Source organism: Elephantulus edwardii, unplaced genomic scaffold (genome assembly GCF_000299155.1).
Source record: "Elephantulus edwardii isolate Elephantulus edwardi_28Jun2011 unplaced genomic scaffold, EleEdw1.0 scaffold00208, whole genome shotgun sequence".
Lineage (NCBI taxonomy): Eukaryota > Metazoa > Chordata > Mammalia > Macroscelidea > Macroscelididae > Elephantulus > Elephantulus edwardii.
Genome location: NW_006399958.1, coordinates 2,824,365 through 2,846,683, shown reverse-complemented (window position 1 = coordinate 2,846,683; position 22,319 = coordinate 2,824,365). Strand labels below are relative to the sequence as shown.

The following is a 22,319-nucleotide window of genomic DNA, read 5'->3' as shown; positions in this document are numbered from 1 at the left end:
CCCCCCCCCCAGCTCAGCCCGGCTCCTGGAGAGAGTTCTACCAGCGCCCTCATATATAGTTCTATCTACAAACTCTATGTACACGCGTGCAGAAGTTTGCGGGAGAGAAGAGATGGGAGCGGTGGGCACGCTGCCTGGGGAACGCGTGCCTACTGTCACGGTTGCGTTCACACAGAGATGTGTCCATCACCTGCTAGGGACTGGCCCTGGGGAGGGGACCGCAGAGACCCAGGCACAGAGAGGGACGCGTGCATTCGTTCATCGACGCCAGGTGCCATGAATCAGCGGGTCCATGCCCCAGCCCTGCCCATCCATCCCCATGGTCACGCTCATTGTCACATCACCGTGTCTATCCACCTCCCTCAGGGCGCCCCTCACTGTCTCTTTCACGAGGATCGTCCTCCTCGTCTTATTCTACCCCTTGGTCCCTCCTTGAGCCGTCCCCAGTTAGCGAGATGAAATCCCACCATCCTAGAGTCCCAGAGGGGCGCCCTGAGTCTATCTCATCCAAGACCGACCCTCTAGCTCCTTACTCGGTGCGGTCCGTGGTGTAAGGCAGCCGTGCGCCAAGGCCACAGTCAGCCAGCCAGGGCTGCGGATTTAGGGCGCACCCCAGTGGAGGCGCCCAGTACTGATGGAAAGGGAAGGAAACCGACTAGGCCCCTACAGCTTGCATCCTGCGCAGGAACTGGGCATTAATCTAACACTGATTTACAGAAACAGTGTAGGAGCTCTGGGGGCTCCGCGGTTTAAGCACTGGACAGCTAACAGAAAGGCGAGTGGGTTAGGTGCGCTCTGCATCCGCAGGGGAGACGCGTTGGTGATCTGAGCAGCTTCCCTGAAGACGATAGCGCAGTGGGCGCTGTTGGAGGCCACCCCGCGGGCTCACGGGATGTTGGCGTCCACTCTAGAGCCCCCAGCGCGCCTACAGTGTATGGGAGAAACCCGGGGGGGGGGGGGGCTCCAACCCACTGGTCTCCATCCGGGCGGAGGGGTCAGGAAGGTGTTTAAAGGGCCAACTTCCTCCAGGCTCCCGAGCCCTGGTGGCACAGTGAACAAAGCACCCAGCAGCTAACCGCACCGCTCGGTGGTTCAAACCCACCCGTTGCTTCTTGAGAGAAAGATGACACAGAACGATTACAGCAGCGTTGGGAGCCCTGCCGGGCAGGGGCCCTGTGTCCTCATGGGGTCGCTGTGAGTTAGGACAGACCAGACAGCGATGGGTGAACAGAGGGCATGGAGGGCTTTCTGTTTTGCTCACTCATTTAGCCCCCCACTTGTCAAAACCCCATTGCTGTGGAGTGGACTCCGACTCACCGCAGAGCAGAACCGCTCTCTGTGGGTGAAACCTGTAGGCTATTGACAGCAAAGCCTTTCTTCCTGAGCTCTTCGAGTGGACTTGAACCACCAACCTTTCCGATAGCAATTGAGTGCTTTCACCATGTCCATCACCCAGGGCAGGGGAGTGGGAGCTCAGAACCCCCGAAGGGAAAGCAGGATGCACTCCGGGAACGTGGGCTGTAGTCATTACTGAATGTTGACAGGGACAAACCAGGGTCATCAATGCTGGAGCCGCAACACCCAACTTGGGGCAGCCTGCGTTCTGCGGAGGGGAAGAGCAACGTGAACTTTGCTTGGCTGGAATCTTTACAGCAGGCATCCTGGTGGCATGGTGGTTAAAATATCCACCCGCCAACCAGAAAGATTGGAAGCAGGGATGGCATCCACTTCCTAAACAACATGCCTCTGGGAACCCTATGAACTTTGATTAAATAGTTATAGAGGGGCTTCAGGCCATTTTTTCATAGGGTCGCTGTGAGTCAAGCTTGACTCAAAGACAACAACAACAATCAGAAAGAAAGGAGCTCTGGTGACCTCGTGGTAAGGAATTGGGCTGCCAACCCAAAGGAATAAGGTTCGAATCCAACAGCTGCTCCATAGAAGGATGGGTGATCTCCTGTAGAATTTGCTGCCTCTGGAAGGTCAGCTATGAGTCAATTCTGGTATTCAACAACAACTAGAAGTTGGACAGTTTGAGCCAGGGGTGAAAGAAAAGGGGCTCTACTTCTGTGAAGATTTGCCCTTGGAAAGTTCAAGGTGGTGGGAGCTCGATCAATATGGGTGGAATTGACTGGATCCAAAGCTGGGGTGGGTTTGATCTTTACAGAAGCAGGGCCATTGGGTGAGTTGGAACCAGCCACCTTGAAGCTGGGAGTCTGTTGTTAACTGCTCCCACCACAAGGCACCTTGGAGTCCAGTGGGCAGAGTGACCCATCTGCTGGGAGTGGGAAGAACTTGGGAGAAACTTCCTAGAGAACGTGGGGTCCCTTTGGAGTTGTAAAAGGATGAACAGGAGGTGGCCGGGTGGGGAAGGGGGCTGAGGAAGACGTCCATGACACCACACAGCTTGGGCAAAGGTCCCCAGGGGAGTGACACGGTGCCCCTGTATTGTGAATAGTGCTGATAGTTCTGGGATGCTGAAGTGGGGAAGGGGAGGTGAGCGGTGAGGACACAGGGACACACACCCGAGTCTGGAGGTCCTCCAGTTCTGGGCTGAGGGCTCTGGACTCCACATCAAGGGCAATGGGAAGCTGTGAGGTGGGGAGACAGGGAGCAGAAGAAGAGCAAGGAAAGACACAGGTATTAAAAGGGGCTCCCTGGGTCCTGGGGAAAGGATGAACCAGGAGCCTATGCCGTGGAGTAGATGTGAGAGGCTGACAGTTGAGCTGGGGCTGTGGACCCTTGGGGGCAGAAAGCAGGGGCTGCATATGAAGGCCATTGAAGCTCGCCGAGCCTGCAGAACGCAAAAGAACTGCCCCATAGTGTTTGGGAGGCTGTAAATCATTACAAGACAGACTGTCTCTTCTCTTTTACCTGATGGGCAGCTGCTGATATTGAACCTCTGACCTTTGGGTTAACAGCCCAACTCCAAAAGAAAGGGCAGTAGTACCTCTGACTAAGGAGCCCTGGTGGCTTAGTGGTAAAGAACTGCACTGCCAACCCAAAGAGACATGGTTCGAATCCACCACATGCTCCACGGGAGAAAAACGGACAGTCTCCTTATGTGCCATTTACAGCCTCTGAGGGCCCATAGGAAGGTCAGCTGTGGGTCCGTTCTGACTTGACAGTTCTACAACAATAACAGTGTTGTTGATATTGCCTGTGCTGCAAACCCTGTGTTTGACCATGCTGGGGAAGGGGAGGGTGATGCCTCACTTTCTAGGGACCTCTGGTCTGGTGAGAGGACAGACACAGATGACAGAGACAAGTGACTGGGACAGAAGTGGTTCCCCACAGCGCCATGTTTTCAGGGAGTCCATGAGCCTTTATCCTAGAATGTAGGGGCAACATCAAAGGGTACCAGAGAGGAGGGGGCAGATAGTAACTAGATGTCAGGAGCTTAATTGGGGCCCCTTGTGGATAGACTCAAAAGGGAGACTCAAGGTCCAGAGACCTGAGAGAAATTCAGTCACGGGGAGAAATGCTGGAAAATGTAGGAAAGGCAGCCAAAGAGCAAGACAGAGGACTTCATGTGAGCTCCAGATGATGCTATGAGGCCCCAATACGCAGATCACAGTTCTCATTGGCCCCCATTGAGTCACCTACTCCCTCCCACCCCATGTGTGACAGCCTCATGCCCAACAGAATGAAAACCCTATCTGTGTCGCTGGACCATCTCCGTGATCAGGTGGGGACCGGGCCTTCGTGGGTCAGTTTTTATTTTGGTTGATTGTTTGGAAGTCGATCCACAGCCTTCCTTCTTAATCCTTAGCCTGGAAGCTCTGCTGAAATGTTTTCAGCCTCGCAACATTACAGAAGCGCCACTGACAGATGGCCGGTGCTTTTGCTTGAGGTGCGCTGGCCAGGGATTGAACCAGTGACTTCTTCTTGGAAGGCAGGAGGTCTACCACTGAACCACCAAAGGACAGAAATAGATGGAAGAGGAACTGGTAGAAGTGGGGTCAACCGAAGTAGATTTGGTGGTGGTGGGTTCTTTGGGAGAACAGGATAGTGGCTTCTAGAGTCCAAAAGCCAAGCACGGAATAAGAGAGAGGTGGGAGGAGAAGGTGGGGCAGGGGGAGGGAAAGGAGGACGGAGGAGACAGACAATGGTAAAGGAGGCAGATGGAGTAAAAAGGATGTAAAGAAGAAAGCAAAGAAACAGGAAGATCATTCAGCAAGAAGAAACACGAGAGATTGACAGAGATGCACGCATCGGAAGTCTGTGAAATGCCAACACACACACAGAGGTGGTAACTTGTGTTGTTATGTACCGTCATGTCAGAGCCAGCTTGTAGTTGAGCCCTCCCAGTGGGTGTGTAGAGGCTGTAAATCTAACGGGAGGAGACTGCCCGCCTCTGTCCTGTGGAGCTACAAACCACCTGCCTTTGGATTGTTGGAGCAACTCCTTACCCACTAGACCACCAGGGCTCACAAAGACTCCCCTAAAAGCACAAAAAACACTGATGAGTTGGTTCCAACTCGAAGCGACCCCTAAGGGGCAAAGTGGACCTTTCCTACGGGACATCTAAAGCTGTAAACCATGACAGGATCAGATTGCATCATCTTTCTTCCAAGGAGCCATTGGTGCATTCAACCACTGTTCAGTAACAGCCCAAAGCTTAACCTACAGTGTCACCATACCCTAGAGATAGAAGCCCAGGAAGAGAGGAAAATCCAGAGTTACACTCAGGAAAAAGAGCCCTGGAGGAACGATTTCTTTCTGTGCCCCGCCCTCCATAGTCAAGAATAGTTTATTGAGTGTTGACCTGTCTTAGCAGGACTTTTTCCAATATGGCGCACTACGGCCCTGTAACGTCACTATGAGTCAGAATTGGCTCCCTAGCAACTAACAACAACATTATAGGTTGGAAGGTGAGGCTCCGAGGTTGGAAGGCTCCATACAATGGGGGCAGTTGTGGGCTCCCCCACACCGAAGACCCAGACGATGATATGGGACTAGAGAACATTCATGGTCTTGCGGTTACCATGAGTCTGCGGAGACTTATCAGGAACTCACACAAAGCTATCAGAGAGCCAGCAGAGGTCAAAGAAATACACGGGGGCACAGATGAGAGTGGTGTGCAGGCAAGGAGACCAAGAAGGGAACTGAGTGAGGTTCCTGGGAAATGCGTCACAAAAGAAAACACGTGCCAGGACAGGATGATGGAGTGAGGTTGCCTTCACATGGGATGCTGAGAGACCTCACTCGAGAGTAACATTTAACAAGGGGGGAAATGTGGACGGGACATGGGAAAATTTGGCCACCCCGTACAGCTCCAAGACTCCAAGGTGTAGCAGGTTTTGCAGGGTGAGAGGAGGAGTGGCTGAAGTGGGTTCATAGACTGGGAGTCCAGTCAAGTAGGGCTTTGAGTCTTCTGAAATGAGCTGCTGTTGGAAGATCTTGTGCATAAGAGTGACACGGAGGGACTGGGGATAGATTTTTGGGAAGCAGACGTGGAATTGAGGCTGCAGTGAAGGGAAATGTATTTGTCCACGTGGGAGTGATGAGGCCTTGAACCAAGGCAGCGATGCCAGTGGGAATGAGGAGAAATGAAAACGCAAATGTAGAATTTTTGGAGGTCGATCCTATCAAACCCAGACTGGGGTTGTCAAGGCTGTTTGGCCTTGACCACCTTGTGTTGGACTAAGATGACACCCCCCCCCCCATAGGACTTCTGAGACTGGAAAAGGCTGCCTCTCCTTCTCCCACAGGGCAGCGGGTGGGTTAACAGCCACCTACTTTAACCAAAGAGCCACCAGAGACCTTTACAGTGCTGGTGGGTTGAATGTAGTAGTGGGAGATTAAATGGGAAGCCAAGATAAGGTGGAGAGGAACTCTTAAACTGAGCTTTGGGCAACTTGGGCGTCTGTGCTGGTGTGATGCCCAGGACAAGAAAAATGGGGAAGAAAATCAGATTTGGGTGGGAAGGGGCCTAGAGTTCTTCCCTGGAGGCCCTTCCGGTTGGAGATAGCTGGGAGAAATCCCAGTAGGGGTATCAAGTCTCTAGCTGGATGCATAAGGCAGTGGCTTTTGGGGGAGAGGTCAGAGCTCGAAATTCAAGTCTTAGAAGCGTCAGCGTATAGAGGACATTTAAAGCCACGAGACCAGACGAGGTGACCTAGGAGGACTCTAGCCAGAGCTGTGGAGGCATCAACCACAGAAGAGAAGTGACCACAAGGGAGGCAGGGGACCGGGAGAGTCACAGAGTCCAAAGAACAGAGTGTTTTCAAGAAAGAGAGGACCTGGCCGTGCTCCAGGCTGCCGAGAGCTGGAGGAAGATCAAGAACAACAGAACAAGCGTTCGGCTTGAGGACATGTGGGCAGTGTCAGTGAGGGGGCATTTTAGTGCATCCTCAGAGATGTGTGCCCCCCCTGGCAAGGGCTGGAAAGGGAAGTTAGCTGGGAGAAGATGGGAAGAGTACATGCGGACACAGAGGAGAGATGTGAGCTCTTACAGATTGGGGAGGTGGAAAATGGCATTGTTATTCATTGGGTAGCATTGGCCAGGATTCATGGTGACCTTTGTATACAACAGAACAGAATGGTGCCTTGGTCCTAGGCTCCGTTCGTGATCACAGATCCATTCCAGGTCATCCTTGCAGCTCTGTTGGGAACTCAAGAGCTGTGATGGTTGGCAGGATTGAGAAAGAGGGGAGACCCAGGGCAGGAGGGAGTGTGAGTCAGAGGGCGTGGGGCAGGTGGTGTGGGAAGGAGTGGGGCAACTGCTTTGGAGGAGGGACTCGGGTGGGCTGCCCCTGGCTGCTCCGTCCAGCCCCCCCCCCCCCATTTGGTCCTTTGCTGCTGCCAGCATGGGCCATGCTTCTGGGATGGCCCTCTGGATCTTGCTGAGACCTGGGAAATTCCAGTGAGGAGGCAAAGTAAACATTTCATTCATGCATGCATTTGCCTTCAGAGCTGTATTCATCTTTGTCTTTTGTGGGGAGAAGAGAGAGGATTAGAATACAGAGCAAGGGGTGTGGAGACAGCAGGGAGGACACTGCTTTGAGGGGCTTTACCTGACTTCAAGGGGCCTTACCTGACTTCAAGGGGCCTTACCTGGCTTCAAGGGGCTTTACCTGGTTTCAGGGGGCCTTATCTGGCTATGTGGGGCCTTCCCTGGCTTCGAGGGGCCTTCCCTGGCTTCGAGGGGTCTTACCTGACTTCAAGGGAACTTACCTGGCTTCGAGGGGCCTTACCTGGTTTCGAGGGGCTGTCTGCAGGTCACCATTTCACTTCATTCACTCACTCATTTCACTAATGCACATTCCCTAAGGCCCTGGGACTGCTCAGGGCTGGGGACACTGGTTAGTGGTCCTTCTCCTGGCTGGTGGAAAAGCCGGACACAAACACAAAGTCCAGGGCACCGTGTACTTCGGTGGAAGCTTCCAGAGCAGGTGGACACAGAGGGGCTAGGCTGTCCAGGGTGAAGGCGTCCGTGACAGGTGGGTCCCACCAGGGCTGTTCATAAAAGGGCTGAGGGCGAGGGTGAGGGGTTGCAGATCAGGCCCCGCCGTCCATGTCACACGGCTGTCCCGGTCCCTCTCCCTGGGGGCACTGAACTGCATGGAAGGTCCCCCAGGGGCGCCCCGTCTAATAAACTCAATGAAGAGGACTGCTGCTATGGTTCATGTGTCTGGCGGGCCCCACAACAGGGGATTGGGTTCTACCCCCTTCTCTTTCAGGGCCCCCTAGGAGTCCCAGCCCCAGCCCTCCTCCTCCAGAGGTGGAAGTCCAGGCCCCCAGCCCCTCCTCCTCAAGACCTGGGGGTGCAGACCCCCCCAGCCCCTCTCCTGCAGGACTGGGAGTGCAGACCCCCAGGCCCTCTTCCTTCAGACCAAGGAGTCCAAGGCCCCCAGCCTCTCCTCTCAGACCTGAAAGTGCAAACCCCCAGGCCCCCTCCACAAACTTAGGGTCCTAACCCCCAGCCTCTTCTCCCTCAGGCCTGGAAACGCAGAACCCCCCAGGTCCCCTCTCTCAGATCTGAGAGTGCAGACCCCCCAGGCCCTCACCTGCAGGACTGAGACCCTGACCCCCAGCCTCTCCTCCCTAGACCTGGGGGTGTGGACCCCCAGGCCTCCTCCTGCAGACCTGGGATCCTGACCCCAGCCCCCTTCCCGCAGACCCCGGAGTCTTGACCCCCAGGCCCTCCTCTGTCAGACCTGGGATCCTGACCCCCAAGTCTTCCTCCCTCAGACCGTGGAGTCCTGACCTTCAGCCCCTCCTCTCTTAGACCTGAGAGTCCTGACCCCCAGCCCCTCTTCCCTCAGTCCTGACCCCTAGGCCCGCCTGCCCCACCTAGAATCCGAGGTCCTGCCTCATGGCCTCAGCCCCGGGAGACCCTTCAGCGGGGACCTCGCCCCTTTAGGAAGTTCAAGTCTCTCAGAACTCTGTCCGTCCAGCATGGCCGCGCCCCTCCTCCCCTAGGGACCTCCTTCCTCCCCCCTCATCCCCTTAAAATACCCGGGATCCCTATGGCAACAGGCGCGGGGCGACAGGTGCGGGTGTTATTTACGGGTCACGCTTGAAATAGCCCGGGCGGGTGGGGGCGAGGCCCGGGTGCAGGAGGCGGCGGCGGCTGGACGGTGGGTCGGTAGGAGGCAGCGCGGGGAGCTAGGGTTGCGTCCCAGGCAGGACAGCGAGGGGCCCCAGCCCAGAGCGCGGGGAGGGGGCGGCCCGAGGGGGCCCCCGGCCGGGAGTTGAGCCTGGCGCTGTCCCCGCTGGGCCGGCCCTGGGAGCCCGGGGGATGGGCTGGTGACCCTGAAGGGGGGGGTCCTTGTCTCTTTGAGGTCCCAGCTGTTCTTTGAATCCTGGGGTGCTGTGCCCCCATTTCCTGAGCCTAGGGGAAGACCACAGTCCCTTTATCTGAGCCTAATAGGGACCTGGGGTCCCCCTCTGAGTCCTAGCTCCCTGTTCATGGTTTCTACTCCTTCTTAGCGCCCAATATTCCTTCTCGGCCCCCGTGGGGGACCTTATTGTGTCTAAATGGCCCGGCATACCCCCACCCTGTTTTTTTAAATCCTAGTGGGACCCTATGGACCCCAGCCCCTTTCCTCTTCCAGTTCACCTTCTAGAACCCCAATTTCCCTTCCAGAAATTCTAGAGGATTTCCCTCTTTCTCTGCAACCAGGGACTGCCTTGTGGCTCCCCTGGGAGCCCCAGTTCCTCCTTCTGAACAGCATAGACTAGACTACTTAACCTTCCCCTTCCCGAGACTGTGAGCTTGGGGAGGCCTGGCCTCCCTCCTCTCCACCTAAACGTAGAGACCTCAGTTCCCCCTTGCTGGACACCCCAAATTCTGAGCTCTAGTAGAGTGTCTAGTCCCAATACCTGAGAAAACCTCATTCCCTTTATGAAGGGGGACCCCAAACAGTATCCACAAACAGGAATCCCTCAGTATTTCCTCTTTGAGCCTCAGGGAAAACCTTGCTTTTCCATTTATTTTTTTCTCTGATTTCCCGGGGTGTCTCAGCCCCTCTTCTGAACCTCAGGGGGTCCCCAGCAGCGGGATTTGTTTGTTTGTTTGTTTGTTTGTTTTCTTCTACATCTCAGAAGGGCCCTCGCCTGGCCCTTTTTTAAGGCCTAAAACCTTGTCTGAAAGTTCCAGGGAGGACTCACTCCCTACCTCTCTCCTAACTCGTGGGAACTGAGCCCCTCACCCCCATCAAGGCCCCAAGCTGCCCCCTGCCCCAGCCCCGGAGCGCTTCTCATCCACTGCATCCTCCGAACGGCCCCCCAAGATGATGATGTGGTCCAACTTCTTCGTGCAAGAGGAGGGCCGGCGGCGCGCAGGCCTGCGGCGAGGGCAGCAGGCGGCCAGGCTGAGCCCGGAGCATGAGGGCAGGATCAAGCTGGCGCTGCTGCTGGCCGCCGTGGGCGCCACGCTGGCCGTGCTGGCCGTGGGCACCGAGTTCTGGGTGGAGCTCAACACCTACAAGCTCAATGGCAGCGCCATCTGCGACGCCGCCCACCTGGGGCTGTGGAAGGTGTGCACCAAGCGCCTGTGGCAGGCGGACGTGCCCGTGAGCAGGGACACCTGTGGCCCCGCAGAGCTGCCCGGAGGTGAGCAGGACCGTGCTGGGCCCGGGCCTGGGGGTGCGGACGGGAATAGGGGGGCTGGGCCTGAGAAGACAGGGCGAAGGGGTCCTGGGCCCCAGCTTGGGGTTAAGGACAGAAAAGGGGGGTCCTAGATCTGGGTCTGGGGGCTGAGGACATGAAGGGGGGGTCCTGAGCCCTGGCCTTGGGGGGTGAGGACAGGAAGGGGGGACGTTGGGCCTGAGAAGACATGGCAAGAGGGCCTAGGGGCTACAGACAGGAAGGGTGGCCCTGGGCCCAGGTCTGGGGGCCCAGGACAGGAAGGGGGGAAGCTGAGTCAGAGAAGACAGGGTGAGAGGACCTGGGTCCCGGGGAAGGAGCTGTTACTGTGTCTCCAGAGAAGGGCTTGGCCCAGCAGACAACTGATACCCCCAGGGTTAACTTAAGTTCCCCAGAGAGAGTCAGGATCTCCAAAAGACAGCCACAGAGAGAGACAGAGGTACCCCCGGAGAGAGCCTGGGCTCCAAAGGCTTGTGCCCCCGAGAAGAGCCTGTGGCCAGATCAAGCTGTGTGATCACGTGTTGACATGCGTCCCCAGCTAGTCTACCTGAGAGAACCTGAGAATCCGTGTTATCTGTGCTTAGAGCTTCACTAACAGCCTCACTCAGGCCAGCGTCGACCCCCTAGACCAGCCTGTGCTTTGCACCCTAAAACATCTGGCCCCCTTCCACCAGCTTGCACTCCTAGATTAGCCCAGACTTTACGTAAGCCCGTGCCCCAGACCAGCCTATAAGCCCAAGTCAGTCTGTTCTCCTGGTCAACCTGTTCTCTAGGTTGTCCAGCCCGTGACCCCAGCCAGACCTGCCTTTAGACCTGCGCCGATGCCTTCGTCACACACACTTTGGGGCACGTTGTCAGGAGGGATGAGTCCTCAGGGGGAAAGACAGCACCCTGGACAAGGTAGAGGGTCAGAGAGAGGGGGAGGCCCTCCATGAGACAGACAAACATAGGGACAGTAACGGTGGGTGGGAGCATGTGGGAGATGGGGGCGGGGGCAGCCGACGGGGCTGGGTACTGTGAGCCACCGTTGATCTCGTGTCACCTCACAACTACATATGTGCCCCAGAAAGTCCTGCACCTCGTAATAGCCCACACTCAAAACCAGCCTCTGCCTCCAACTTCCGTCTGGGCCTCCAGACTATACTGTACCCCCAGAAGGACCTGTGTCCCCAGAGAAATCTGGACCCTCTACGCTCAGCCTTGCACCTCCTGAAACAAGCCGTGCTCCTAGGTCACTCTGTACCCCGCCCTTAGCTGTGGCCTGTACCCCCAGATCGCTCATAGTCCCTAGAAAAGACTGCACCCTGAGACGGCCTGTGCTCCTGGAGGAAGGGCGTGCGTGGCTTCCTAGAATCAGATTGCTCTTCAGACACCAGGAAGACTCACTCCCATCTTGGGGGACCCTGGAGAGAACAGCTTCCCTTGAGGTCCACCCTCAAGTGTGACCTCTGGACCCTTCCGAACAGACCTCTGCGAGCAGACCCGGGGCTCTCTTGTTCTGCATTCCTGGTGCCCGTTGCCTCTAGATGCATGGACACGTCGCCACCCCCACCCCATCCCCGTCTCGGTGTCTCTGACAGACCCACCCATCGCTTCACTTTCCCAGCTGATGACTCTTCCACCCCTAACCCAGCCAGAGGGCTATCCTGTACCTCTCACTCTCCCCAACAGGACATGTCATAGCACTACTTATACCAGCGGGACATTCCACACCCAGCTTCCACGTAACCCAGATCTCTCTCTCTCCCCCTCTCTCTCCCCCTCTCTCTCTTCCTCTCTCTCCCCCCCTCTTCCTCTCCCTCTCTCTCTCTCTTCCTCTCTTTCTTGCTCTCTCTCTCTTTCTCTCTTCGTCTCTCTCTTCCTCTTTCTCTCTTCCCCTCTCTCTTTCTCTCTCTTCTCTCTCTCTCTCCTCTCTCTCTCTCTCTCTCTCTCTTTCTCTCTCTCTCTCCCTCTCTCTTTCTCCCTCTCTCTCTCTCTTTCTCTTCCTCTCTCTCTCTCTTCCTCTCTCTCTCTCTCCCCCTCCAGGGTAAATATATGATACCCCTTGGGGCTATTTTAGCATGCAGTTTGCAGGCAGACCTCATAGATCTTTTGAGTACTGTCCCAGACCATCCCTCAATGTGAATATGACAATAATATGAGCCACGTTAACATTTTGGTTTCCTGATGCACATAGAAGTGTCGCCCTGGGAGCCCCAACGTGGCACTGTTCTGATGGGTCAAACCCACCAGCAGCTCCGAGGGAGAAGTGAGGACAATATCTTCCCAGGCTCTTTGTTGTTGTTGTTGTTGTTGTTGTTGTTGTTAGGTGCCGTTGAGTCGTAGACGACTCATAGTGAGTGACCCTGTGAACGAAAGGCCTGAGCACTGTTCATAGAGGTTTCCAGAGGCAAGCCATTTCGGAAGTGGATGCCACTCCTGCTTCCAAGCTTGTTTGAATCAGGGAGCTCCACCAAACACTGTCCACCATGGGTAACCATGATCGCATTTGGCATATCAATGTCACAGTGTTTAGCATCACAGCAACTGTAAGTTACCTCTGTACAGCAATGCACAGACCAGTGCTGTACCACCTAGAAGAATGTTAGACAAAAACCAATTTGAACCACGCCTCAGGGCCGCAGATTAAAATCACCCTCCTTGGGCTTAATAACATAAGTTTCTGCCCACTAGGCCAACATTGTTCTCTCGTTGTTGTTAGGTGCCGTTGGTTCCTAGATGACTCATAGCTACCCTATGAACGAAAGGCCTGAGCACTGTTCACAGAGTTTCTGGAGGCAAGCCATTTTGGAAGTGGATGCCAGTCCTGCTTCCATGTAAGGTTTCAACAGTGTCTCAGGGTCAGTGTCCCTCCTCCCCTCGATATGGTGTCTTCTGGATCTCTGAATTATGTTCTTCTAGCTAGTGTTTTTGAGCAGTGGTGCTGGAGAAGAGTATTGAGAATACCATAGACTGCTAGGAAAAGAAGCAGATTCATCCTAGAAAGGGTTAAATCCGGTAGTTCCTTGGAGGCAAGGATTCTGAGGCTCTGTCTAACATACTTTGAATATGTTGTGAGGAGAGACCCGTCCTTGGAGAAGGACATCATGCTTGGGAGGGTGGAGGGACAGCACAGGAGGGGAAGGCCCTCTATGAGGTGGATTAATTCAATGACTGGGATAATCGGGATGGGAGTGTCAGAGACAGTGCAATTGGCACAGGACAGAGCAGAGTTTAGGGCTGTTGTACATAGGGTTGCTATGAGTCTCAAGCGACTCGATGGCACATAACAACAACACCAACAAGCTAATGTTTTTAATCCAGAACTTTCTAGAAGGAGCCACCATCCAATCCCATTGCTTTGTCCTTCTCTTCGTCATGGGCACCTGAGCTGAGTCTCACTCCCTCTTCTGGTGATCCACGCTGCCTTGGACGCCTGCATATGTTGTTGTTATGTGCTGTCCAGTCCACTAAGACTCTGAGGAACCCTATGACCACCGGATCACCACCTTGTCCTGTTCTGTGCCGTGCTCACCGTCTCCGATATGCTCAGGCCGGTTGTGGTAGCTCCCAGGTGTCAATTCAACACGTGCATGCCACTGCATTTTCTTTTTTATCCTTTTTTAAAAATTAATTTTGGGGAGCTCAGGTGGCCTAGTGGCAAGAAGCTGCAACTACAGTCCCAGAGGTGCACGGTGCGAATCCACCAGATGCTCTGCCGGGGAAGGAGGGGCAATCTCCTCCTGTATCAGTCAGATCTGATTTGATGGTACATGCACACAAAAATAATAAAATAAAAAAATAAAAATAAAAATTAATTTTAATGAAAGTTTACAGAGATTTTGGATTTCCATTCATTCATTGTAGCACTTTTCTCCCTGCCCGCCCCTCCCCCAATTCACTTTCCTTCTTGAAAAGTAAAAGAAAAACTCTTTCATTGTTGTACAATCCCTCCCCCCAAGTCCACTCCACTGTGCAGCATTCATTCTGGACTCCTGTCATGACAATAATACCTAATCATAGATCCCTTTTAAACAGTTCTCTCCCCCATCTGTTTCAATGCAATATACATCATTCATCACCTCCTCTGTCTTCCGTCAACTCTGATGTCAATTTGTTTTACAACAGTGGCACTATGCAATATTTGTCCTTTTGTGACTGAGATATTTCACTCAGCATAATGTCCTCCAGGGTCACCCATTTTGTATAATATTGCATGAATTCATTAATTTTCAAGGCTGCATAGTACTCCATTGTGTGAACAGACCAGAGCTTCTCTATCCATTCCTTTTTTAATGGGCACTTGGGTTGTTTCTAGCTCTTTGCTATTATGAACAAAGCCACGATAAACATGGTTGTGCATATATCTGCTTGGGTGGCGGTTATGGTTTCTTCATGGTAGATTTCCGGTAGTGGAATTGCTGCGTCAAATGGTATTTCTCTACCTAACTTTTTGAGAAAGCGCCATACAGCCTGCCATAGTGGTTGCACCATTTTTCACTCCTACCAAGAGTGAGTAAAGGTTCCAGTTTCTCCTCAACCTTGCCAGCATATGATGTTTGCTCTTCTGTTAAATTTTTTGCTATTCTTATTGGAGTGAGATGATAGTTGTTTTGAGTTATTGCATTTTCTAAATGTACCCCCAGGCACAAAATAGTTGGGTCACAAGCTGACCTTCCGGCTGGTCTCCCATGCAATTAACTGCATTCTAGTTCCGATTGCCCATTCTTCTCTGGCAGACAGCCTCGAACCGCATGCCTTTGGGATTGCAGTGCAACTTCTTACCACTAGGAGCCCAGAGCGCCTAAATGTCCACAGCCTGACGTGAAATAATTGAGTCACGAGACAGAACTACAGAACTACTTCATTCTGTGAGCTGTATCAGAATGCAGGCATGGCATCCGCTTCCTAAACAACAGGCCTCCGGAGACTCTATGAACGTTGATAAATGTCGATCGTTGTAGAGGGACTTCAGGCCTTTTGTTCATAGGTCGCTATGAGTCGTGTTCGATTAGAAGGCAATCAACAACAACAACAACAACAACATCAGAATGCTTCAGAAAAGGATCAGTACTGGTTGCAAGGGAAGCTAGAATGAGAAGTATGAAGTTTAAAAGTAAATGGAGAAATCTGGAAACAGAGCCTCAATTTCATCTGCAAATCTTAGCACCAGAGTGCCTTTTCTGACAGCAGTTCCTGTAACTCTGTTGCAGCCCAACCCTACGCCCTAGCCGAACGCCCTACGGGAGGCATTCTTCTTCTCTGAGATGTGGGAGGGGCAGGCCCTCGCCCATCTATTTCCGGAAGGTCTTTCTATTATGGTCAAACGGATGCAATGCAAGGTGTGTTCTAACCATATGCTCACATGCCTTGACTCACAGCATTATCGATAAATCTGAACAATTTGCTCCCCCAGGAACAGGCAGGGCTGAGACGGTAATTTTAGCAGCAGGTCACTGGGAAAACCTGCTCTGTCGTGCTGCGGCCCCATTGTGATAACCTCATGTGATCCCACTTTAAGTATTGACTGCTGACCTCTGCTAACGCCTGCCTCTTAGATAGCCCACCTCTGACTCCTTTGACTATCTTTAATAAAATTAGCCTTCTTTTGTTTTTCTTTTTTTATTATTCATTTCAGTGAAAATTTGCAGACTTTGGATTTCCAGTCATTCATTGTTGCACTTTTTGCCCTGCCCACCCCTCCCCACCAGTTCACTCTTCTCTTTAAAAAGTAAAAGAAAAATTCTTTCATTGTTATACAGTCCCTCCCCCCAGGTCCACTCCACTATGCAGCCTTCGTTCTGGACTCCTGTCAAGACAATAATACCTAATCATATATCCCCTTTAAACAGTTTTTCTCCCTCATCTGTTTCAGTGCAGTATACATTATTTATCCCGTCTTTCTGAGTCTCCCCCCAACCCCGATGTCAGTCCCGTTTTACAACAGTGGTACTATGCAGTATTTGTCCTTTTGTGACTGAGATACTTCACTCAGCATAATGTCCTCCAGGGTCCCCCATTTTTAATAATATTTCATAAGTTCCTTGTTTTTCAATGCAGCCTAGTATTCCATTGTGTGAATATACCAGAGCTTCTCTATCCATTCATTTGCTGACGGGCACTTGGGCTGTTTCCAACTCTTTGCTATTGTGAACAAAGCCTCGATAAACATGGGTGTGAAAAATTAGCTTTTATTTTTAAGCTTTTAGGTCCTGCTCCAACTCCACAGAAATGCCTTCCTCCTTGTGGTCTGTGGGTAGGTGCCACGATAGCTGACCCCTCCGGCAGGTTTACAGAGCCAGTTAATCACATTGGAGGAGATTGCCTATCCATCTTCCACAGAGCAGCTGGTGGATTTGAACTGTGTGCCTTTGGGATTGCAGCGCAGCTTCTTACCGCTAGGCCACCAGAGCTCCTCCTTATTGCCTAGTACTGACTGTCCCCTGGACTTCCAAAGGAACAAACAAATCTGTCTTGAAGGAAATGCAACCAAGGCGCGCCTTAGGAGCAAGGATGGGAAACTTCAGGTCATATCTTTTGGGCCGTGTTAGTCCTTGGAAAAGGACAGCATGCTGGAAAAAGGTGGAGGGTCCGAGAAAAGAGAGGAAGACTCTCAACAAGATGTGTGGAAATGGTCACTGTGGCAGTGGGCTCTAGCCTGTGAGAGGTGGAGAGGATGCTGCCCCAAAGGGCAGATCTCTTGTTCGTAGGGCCTCTGAGCTGACTCCTGGACCACTAGCAACAGCAACCCAGATGGACCCTTTGTGAACTTGGAGTAAATCTCTGCATTGACTTATACAGAGTGTGTTTTTTTCACACAAGGACACAGTCTATACCCCCAGCTGTTTCCTCTCATCCTTCAAGTGTTTGATCTTCTGCTGTGAGTGTTTGCCAATGTCTGCGATGAAGAGTGGGAGCTTCCTGCTGGTCTAAGTAGCATTTCTGTGATCCCTGGGGAAGTGGAGCATCTCTTCAAAGGACCTGCCAGCCATCCAGGCTTCCTCTTCTGTGACTGGACCGCTCACAGCCTCGACCCGTTTTTGCACCCCGTGCTTTTGCTTTCCTTCCTGGTCTGCAGGGGTCCCTTGTGAGCTTGACAGGTGAACCTTTTCATTGGGGTTTTGGACAAAGTGACTCTCTTCTCTGAGTCAGCAAGACTTCTGTTAACTCAGTCTTTGCTTGAATAAAGATAAAGATTCGTTCCTTGTTTTTAAAAACAGTCAATTTTTTAAACAATCTTTTATTTATTTTTAAAAATTTTTTTATTGGGGGGGATGTGTGTGTACTGGCAAATCGGATCTGACTGGTACAGAAAGAGATTGCCCCTCCCTCTCCAGCAAAGCATCTGGTGGATTTGAACCATGTACCACATAGTGAGGAGAGACCGGTCCTTGGAGAGGGACATCATGCTTGGGAGGGTGGAGGGACGGCGCAGGAGGGGAAGGCCCTCTATGAGGTGGATTGATTCAGTGACTGGGATAATCAGGATGGGAGTGTCAGAGACAGTGCGATTGGCACAGGACAGAGCGGAGTTTAGGGCTGTTGTACATAGGGTCGCTATGAGTCGCAGGCGACTCAACGGCACATAACAACAACAACAACAAACCACCTCTGGAATTGCAGTGTAGCTTCTTGCCACTAGGCCACCAGAGCTCCCTTCAGTCGATTTTTTTTTAAAGAAAAATTTTCAATGCAGTTGATTTTGGTTTTGTTTTCATTGATGAGTATACACACAGGTGTTCTATTAGTCAGAATTGACTGTCCAGCAATCCCATGTCTTTAGGGTTGATAGTACAATTTCTAGTCACTATTCTAGTTGTGAATACCTTATTGATCTTAAATATGTAAACGTACATGTAGAAATTCTTATGTAAACACACACATAGGCATTTTAAATATGACTCTTTTGTTGGTTTTCTCTCTTTGTATATATTGTTGTTGTGTGTCATCGAGTTGCTTGCAACTCATAGAAACCCTCTGGACAACACCTCTGAACCCTGCTCTATCCTGTGCCAACCTTATTGTCTCTGACACACCCACCCCCATTACTCCAGTCACTGAATTAATCCATCCCATCAAGGGTCTTCCTCTCCTGTGCTGCCCCTCCACCCTCCCAAGCATGACGTCCCTCTCCAAGGACTGGTTCCTCCTTGCATCATGCCGAAATTATGTCAGACAAAACTTGAGAATCCTTGCCTCCAAGAGGCAGCCTGGTTTAACCCTCTCTAGGATGAATCTGTTTGTTTTCTTGGCAGTCCATGGTACATTCAATACTCTTCTCCAGCACCACAGCTCAAAGGCATCAATTCTTCTTCTGGCTTCCCTAGTCATTGTCCAGCTTTCTGATGCATAGCAAATAATTGCAAAGACTGTGGACTGGATCAGGCGCACCTTAGTCTCCAGATGGACATTGTTGCTCTTAGTACTGCAAAGAGGTCTCTGACAGTAGGCTTTCCCAATGCAATTTGTCTTTTAATTTCCTGGCTGCTGGTGCCAAGAGTCTTGATTGTGTACATGATTATATAATTATATCTGAGATTGCTAACACTTTCAGCTTGCTTAACTCCACAGGCGACTTGACAGCATGAACAACAATATCTACTAACATCTTATTAGAAGCGGGCTTTGGTGGTCTAGTGGGTAAGGAGTTGCACTGCCAACCCAAAGGCAGAGGGTTTGAATCCTGCAGTGGCTCCGTGAGAGAAAGACAGACAGTCTCATTTTCGGCTGAGTCAGTTATGACTCCAGGGCAATGAGCTTGCGGTGTTTTGTGTTTTTTTTTTTAAAACTCACAACACACAAACACATACACACATACATTTATATATATAAATATATATATATATATATAAAACCAGTAAAGATTAATATATAAATGTTTTATCTATATAAGTCTCATATAAAAAACAATAACAGATTCATATCTACAATACCTGTGTATATTTTAATGACAATTAAAAAAGAGAAACTAAATGATATTTTTAAAGAGGTAAACCCCTTTTTTTTTACTCTGCTAGCCTTTTTTACCTGACTTTTCATGTCTTTAAATAAAGTATCTTTTCCTTTTTTTTAAAAAAACACCTCTTTTATTTTTGCTGTTGAGAATATGCAAAGCCAAAACATACACAGATCAATTCCCAGTTTCTACATATATAATCTCCAAATGAAGAGAGATCAGTTTTTGGTGCCTTAGATGAAAGCATCCACTTCTAATTCCACGTGACTTTTAGCAAATCTCTATGAAGGAGTTAGGAAAGAGCTTATGATCTCACTTTATAGAGAGGGGCAGTGGCCCTCCCTGGACAGAGAGGCGGACTTCCACACTCTGGGAATTCCTCCTCTTGGACATCATTGTTATTGATTCCCCCCGTGCGTGTAGAATAGAACTGTGTCTCACAGAGTTTCAGGACTATGGCTTTTGGAAACAGATCACCAAGCCTGTCTTCTGAGGCTTCTTTGTGTAGGTTCGAACTACCTACCTTCTGGCTAGTAGTCAAGTGCCTAAGCATTTGGGCCACCAATGGATTGTGGCTTTTGGATAGCAAATGACTTTTATATCTCTCATCATCATTTTTCTCCTCTAGATACCAACACAACTAATGGTCTAGGAGACACTGGTGGTCTAGTGGGTAGAGAATTGCCCTGCCAACCCAAAGGCAGTATGTTCGGATCCACAAGGGGCAGTCTTATCTCATGCCATTTACAGCCTCTAAAACCTGCTATGAATTGTTCCAACTCAGTGCCAATGAGTATTTTTAACTAATGTCTTTTCTTTATATTGCTGTGTTGAGTGTTCAGCCTCTGATCCCGCACAAAGCGGCAACCAAAACCCATTGCCTGTGAGCTGATTCCGACTCCGGACAAGCCCGCGCGTCACCAGGTGGCTGAATTCTTTATGGAAACAGATCACTAAGCCTCTTTTCCGCCGTGTCTCTAGATGGTTTCAAACCATCAACCTGTTGGTTGCTGGTCATGTGCAAAGAGTGCCACCCAGGCACCCAGTGAGCTTGCCCGTGGGAGATGCTTCCCAACACCTTCCTTTCTTTCTCTCCTCCTACAGAAGCCAACTGCACCTACTTTAAATTCTTCACCACCCACCGGAACGCACGCATCTTTCAGAGAACCACAAAGAAAGGTGAGAATTCTGGGGCAGAACTGTGAAGGGTCACCCGGCCTGACACGTTTGCTGTGATTTGATTTTCCTTATCGCGGCCTGAGTGAAAGTGTGCCCAGCAAATTAGTTTCCCCTTCAACAATGTGCACCTATATTTTATGTTGTGACACTAGTGACTCGTTATTAAGTTCCCTCAAAGGAACAGCGCCCTTTTCTCTCCTCCCTCCCTGGGCCTCCCACTTGCATCCAACCTTCTCTCATTCTCCTTCCTGCCTCCTGAGCTCTGTTCTGGGGGCCAATGCTGCTCTCTAGGTCCAACATACTTGGTTGAATTGAAGAGTTTCTCTCTCGTGTTCTTATTCTCTATATGTTATTAATTGCCAGCTTGTTGGTACAAAGGAACAAGATATGTTATAACATTGTTGATTGTTTGGCTGATGGTTGATTCTTAGGGATGGGTTAATGTCCTGGTTTGAAGGGTGTCCCTTGTTGTTGTTGTTGTTGTTGTTGATGGCCATTGAGTCACGCACGACTCATAGCGACTCCATGAACAAAAGACTGGAGGCCTTTCTACAACTATCGTTTCTGCAAGTTCATCGAGTTTCCAGGGGCATGTGGTTTAGGGAGTGGATGCCACTCCTGCTTCCAAACCTATCTCAAAACAGGGAGCTCTGGTGGCCTAGTGGCAAGAAGCTGCACTGCAATCCCAAAGGTGCTCAGTTTGAATCCACCAGATGCTCTGCTGGAGAAGGAGGGGCAGTCTCCTCCTGTACCTGTCAATCCACCCCCTAAGCTCCCTCCAGTTCCGATCAAGCCCACACATATACACCTTCCACCTGCTAAGCCCAGTCCTGCTTTCTTCTTTGTACGACCTCTCTCGTGACCCCACCCTCCAGGAGAAAAAGCTTGACTTGAATCTTCCAAACAGGAGGACAAAAGATATGATTAAATGATCAAGATTTTCTTCCCAGATATGATTGCACTATTAGGATGTTCCCCCCTCCCCACTTCCAGAAGTCGAACAGGTAGAGAGCAAATGGGTCTAACTCTAAAAGAAGTCCAGTAAGACACAGCAGAGATCTGAAGCTGGCTCAGGATAGAGTCAAGTTTCTTTTTTTTTTTTTTAGTATTATTTTTTTGTGTGCGTGTACCATCAAATCAGATCTGACTGGTACAGGAGGAGATTGTCCCTCCTTCCCCGGCAGAGCATCTGGTGGGTTCGAACCGTGCGCCTCTGGGATTGTAGTTGCAGTTCCTCGCCACTAGGCCACCAGAGCTCCCCAAGAGTCAGGTTTCAATCTGTCGTGAGCAAGGTCAGTATGACTTAGAGTGGCTTGATGACACCGAACAGCACAACAACCTGTCCAGGGAAGGACCAGAGAGACTTCTGACTTGGATCATTCCTCCCCTGTAATCTTCTGTGGACCAGAGAAGTAACGGATAATGTTTCCCCACAGCCTTCTTTTAGGAAAAAAGAATTTAATTTGTTGAAAGGAGTCCTGGTGGCTTGACTCGCGTGGCTGCTGGCTGGAAGGCGGATGGCTTGAACAGACCAGCTGCTCCTAAAACTAAAGATATGTCAGCGTGCTTCTGTAAATATTACAGCCTTGGAAACACCAAGGACTCGAAGTTCTGCTCTGTCCTACAAGGGGGATGCCATGAGTTGAAAAGAACTTGACGGCAATGAACTTGACTTGGTCTACCTGTTGAAAATACACCTAGCAGAAGTATCCCCCCCTCCATTGCTATGTGCACAATTCACAGGCAGTGGCCAGTGCTATTAAGGTGTCCATTCTCTCCCTCTTTTTTAACATTGCTCCTCCCTTCAATATTTTCTTGGGGAGCCCTGGTGGCTTAGTGGTAAGAAATTGCACTGCCAGCCCAAATGTACACAGTTCAAATCTACCAGCTTCTCCAAAGGAGAAGGGGGGGCAGTCTCCTCCGATGTGATTTACAGCCTCTGAAAACCCACTGAGAGGAATGGGGAAAGAGCGGATAGATAATAATGGACACTGCAATAAAACAGATGAGGGGAGGTGCCATCCCGAAGGAATATAGGATTAGATGCATGACAACAATCTGGAACAAGAGGTGTGTTGTGGGTTGAGAAGAAAAGAAAATATTCAACAAT

General features: G+C 51.1%; 2 protein-coding genes across 2 annotated transcripts in view; both read left to right on the top strand.

Annotated features, from left to right (window-relative positions):
- CACNG8 (calcium channel, voltage-dependent, gamma subunit 8) overlaps positions 1-8,138 on the top strand; it is a 49,322-nt gene extending 41,184 nt beyond the window's left edge. Inside the window, exons 6-7 of the mRNA XM_006897379.1 lie at positions 7,090-7,223; positions 8,054-8,138. Of these exons, the coding sequence (XP_006897441.1) occupies positions 7,090-7,223; positions 8,054-8,138 (219 nt within the window). The remainder of the gene's footprint in view (positions 1-7,089; positions 7,224-8,053) is intronic.
- A 1,605-nt stretch (positions 8,139-9,743) lies between these two features.
- Positions 9,744-22,319, top strand: part of CACNG6 (calcium channel, voltage-dependent, gamma subunit 6) — an 18,105-nt gene continuing 5,529 nt past the window's right edge. Inside the window, exons 1-2 of the mRNA XM_006897378.1 lie at positions 9,744-10,062; positions 20,135-20,209. Coding sequence (XP_006897440.1) covers positions 9,744-10,062; positions 20,135-20,209 — 394 coding nt within the window. The remainder of the gene's footprint in view (positions 10,063-20,134; positions 20,210-22,319) is intronic.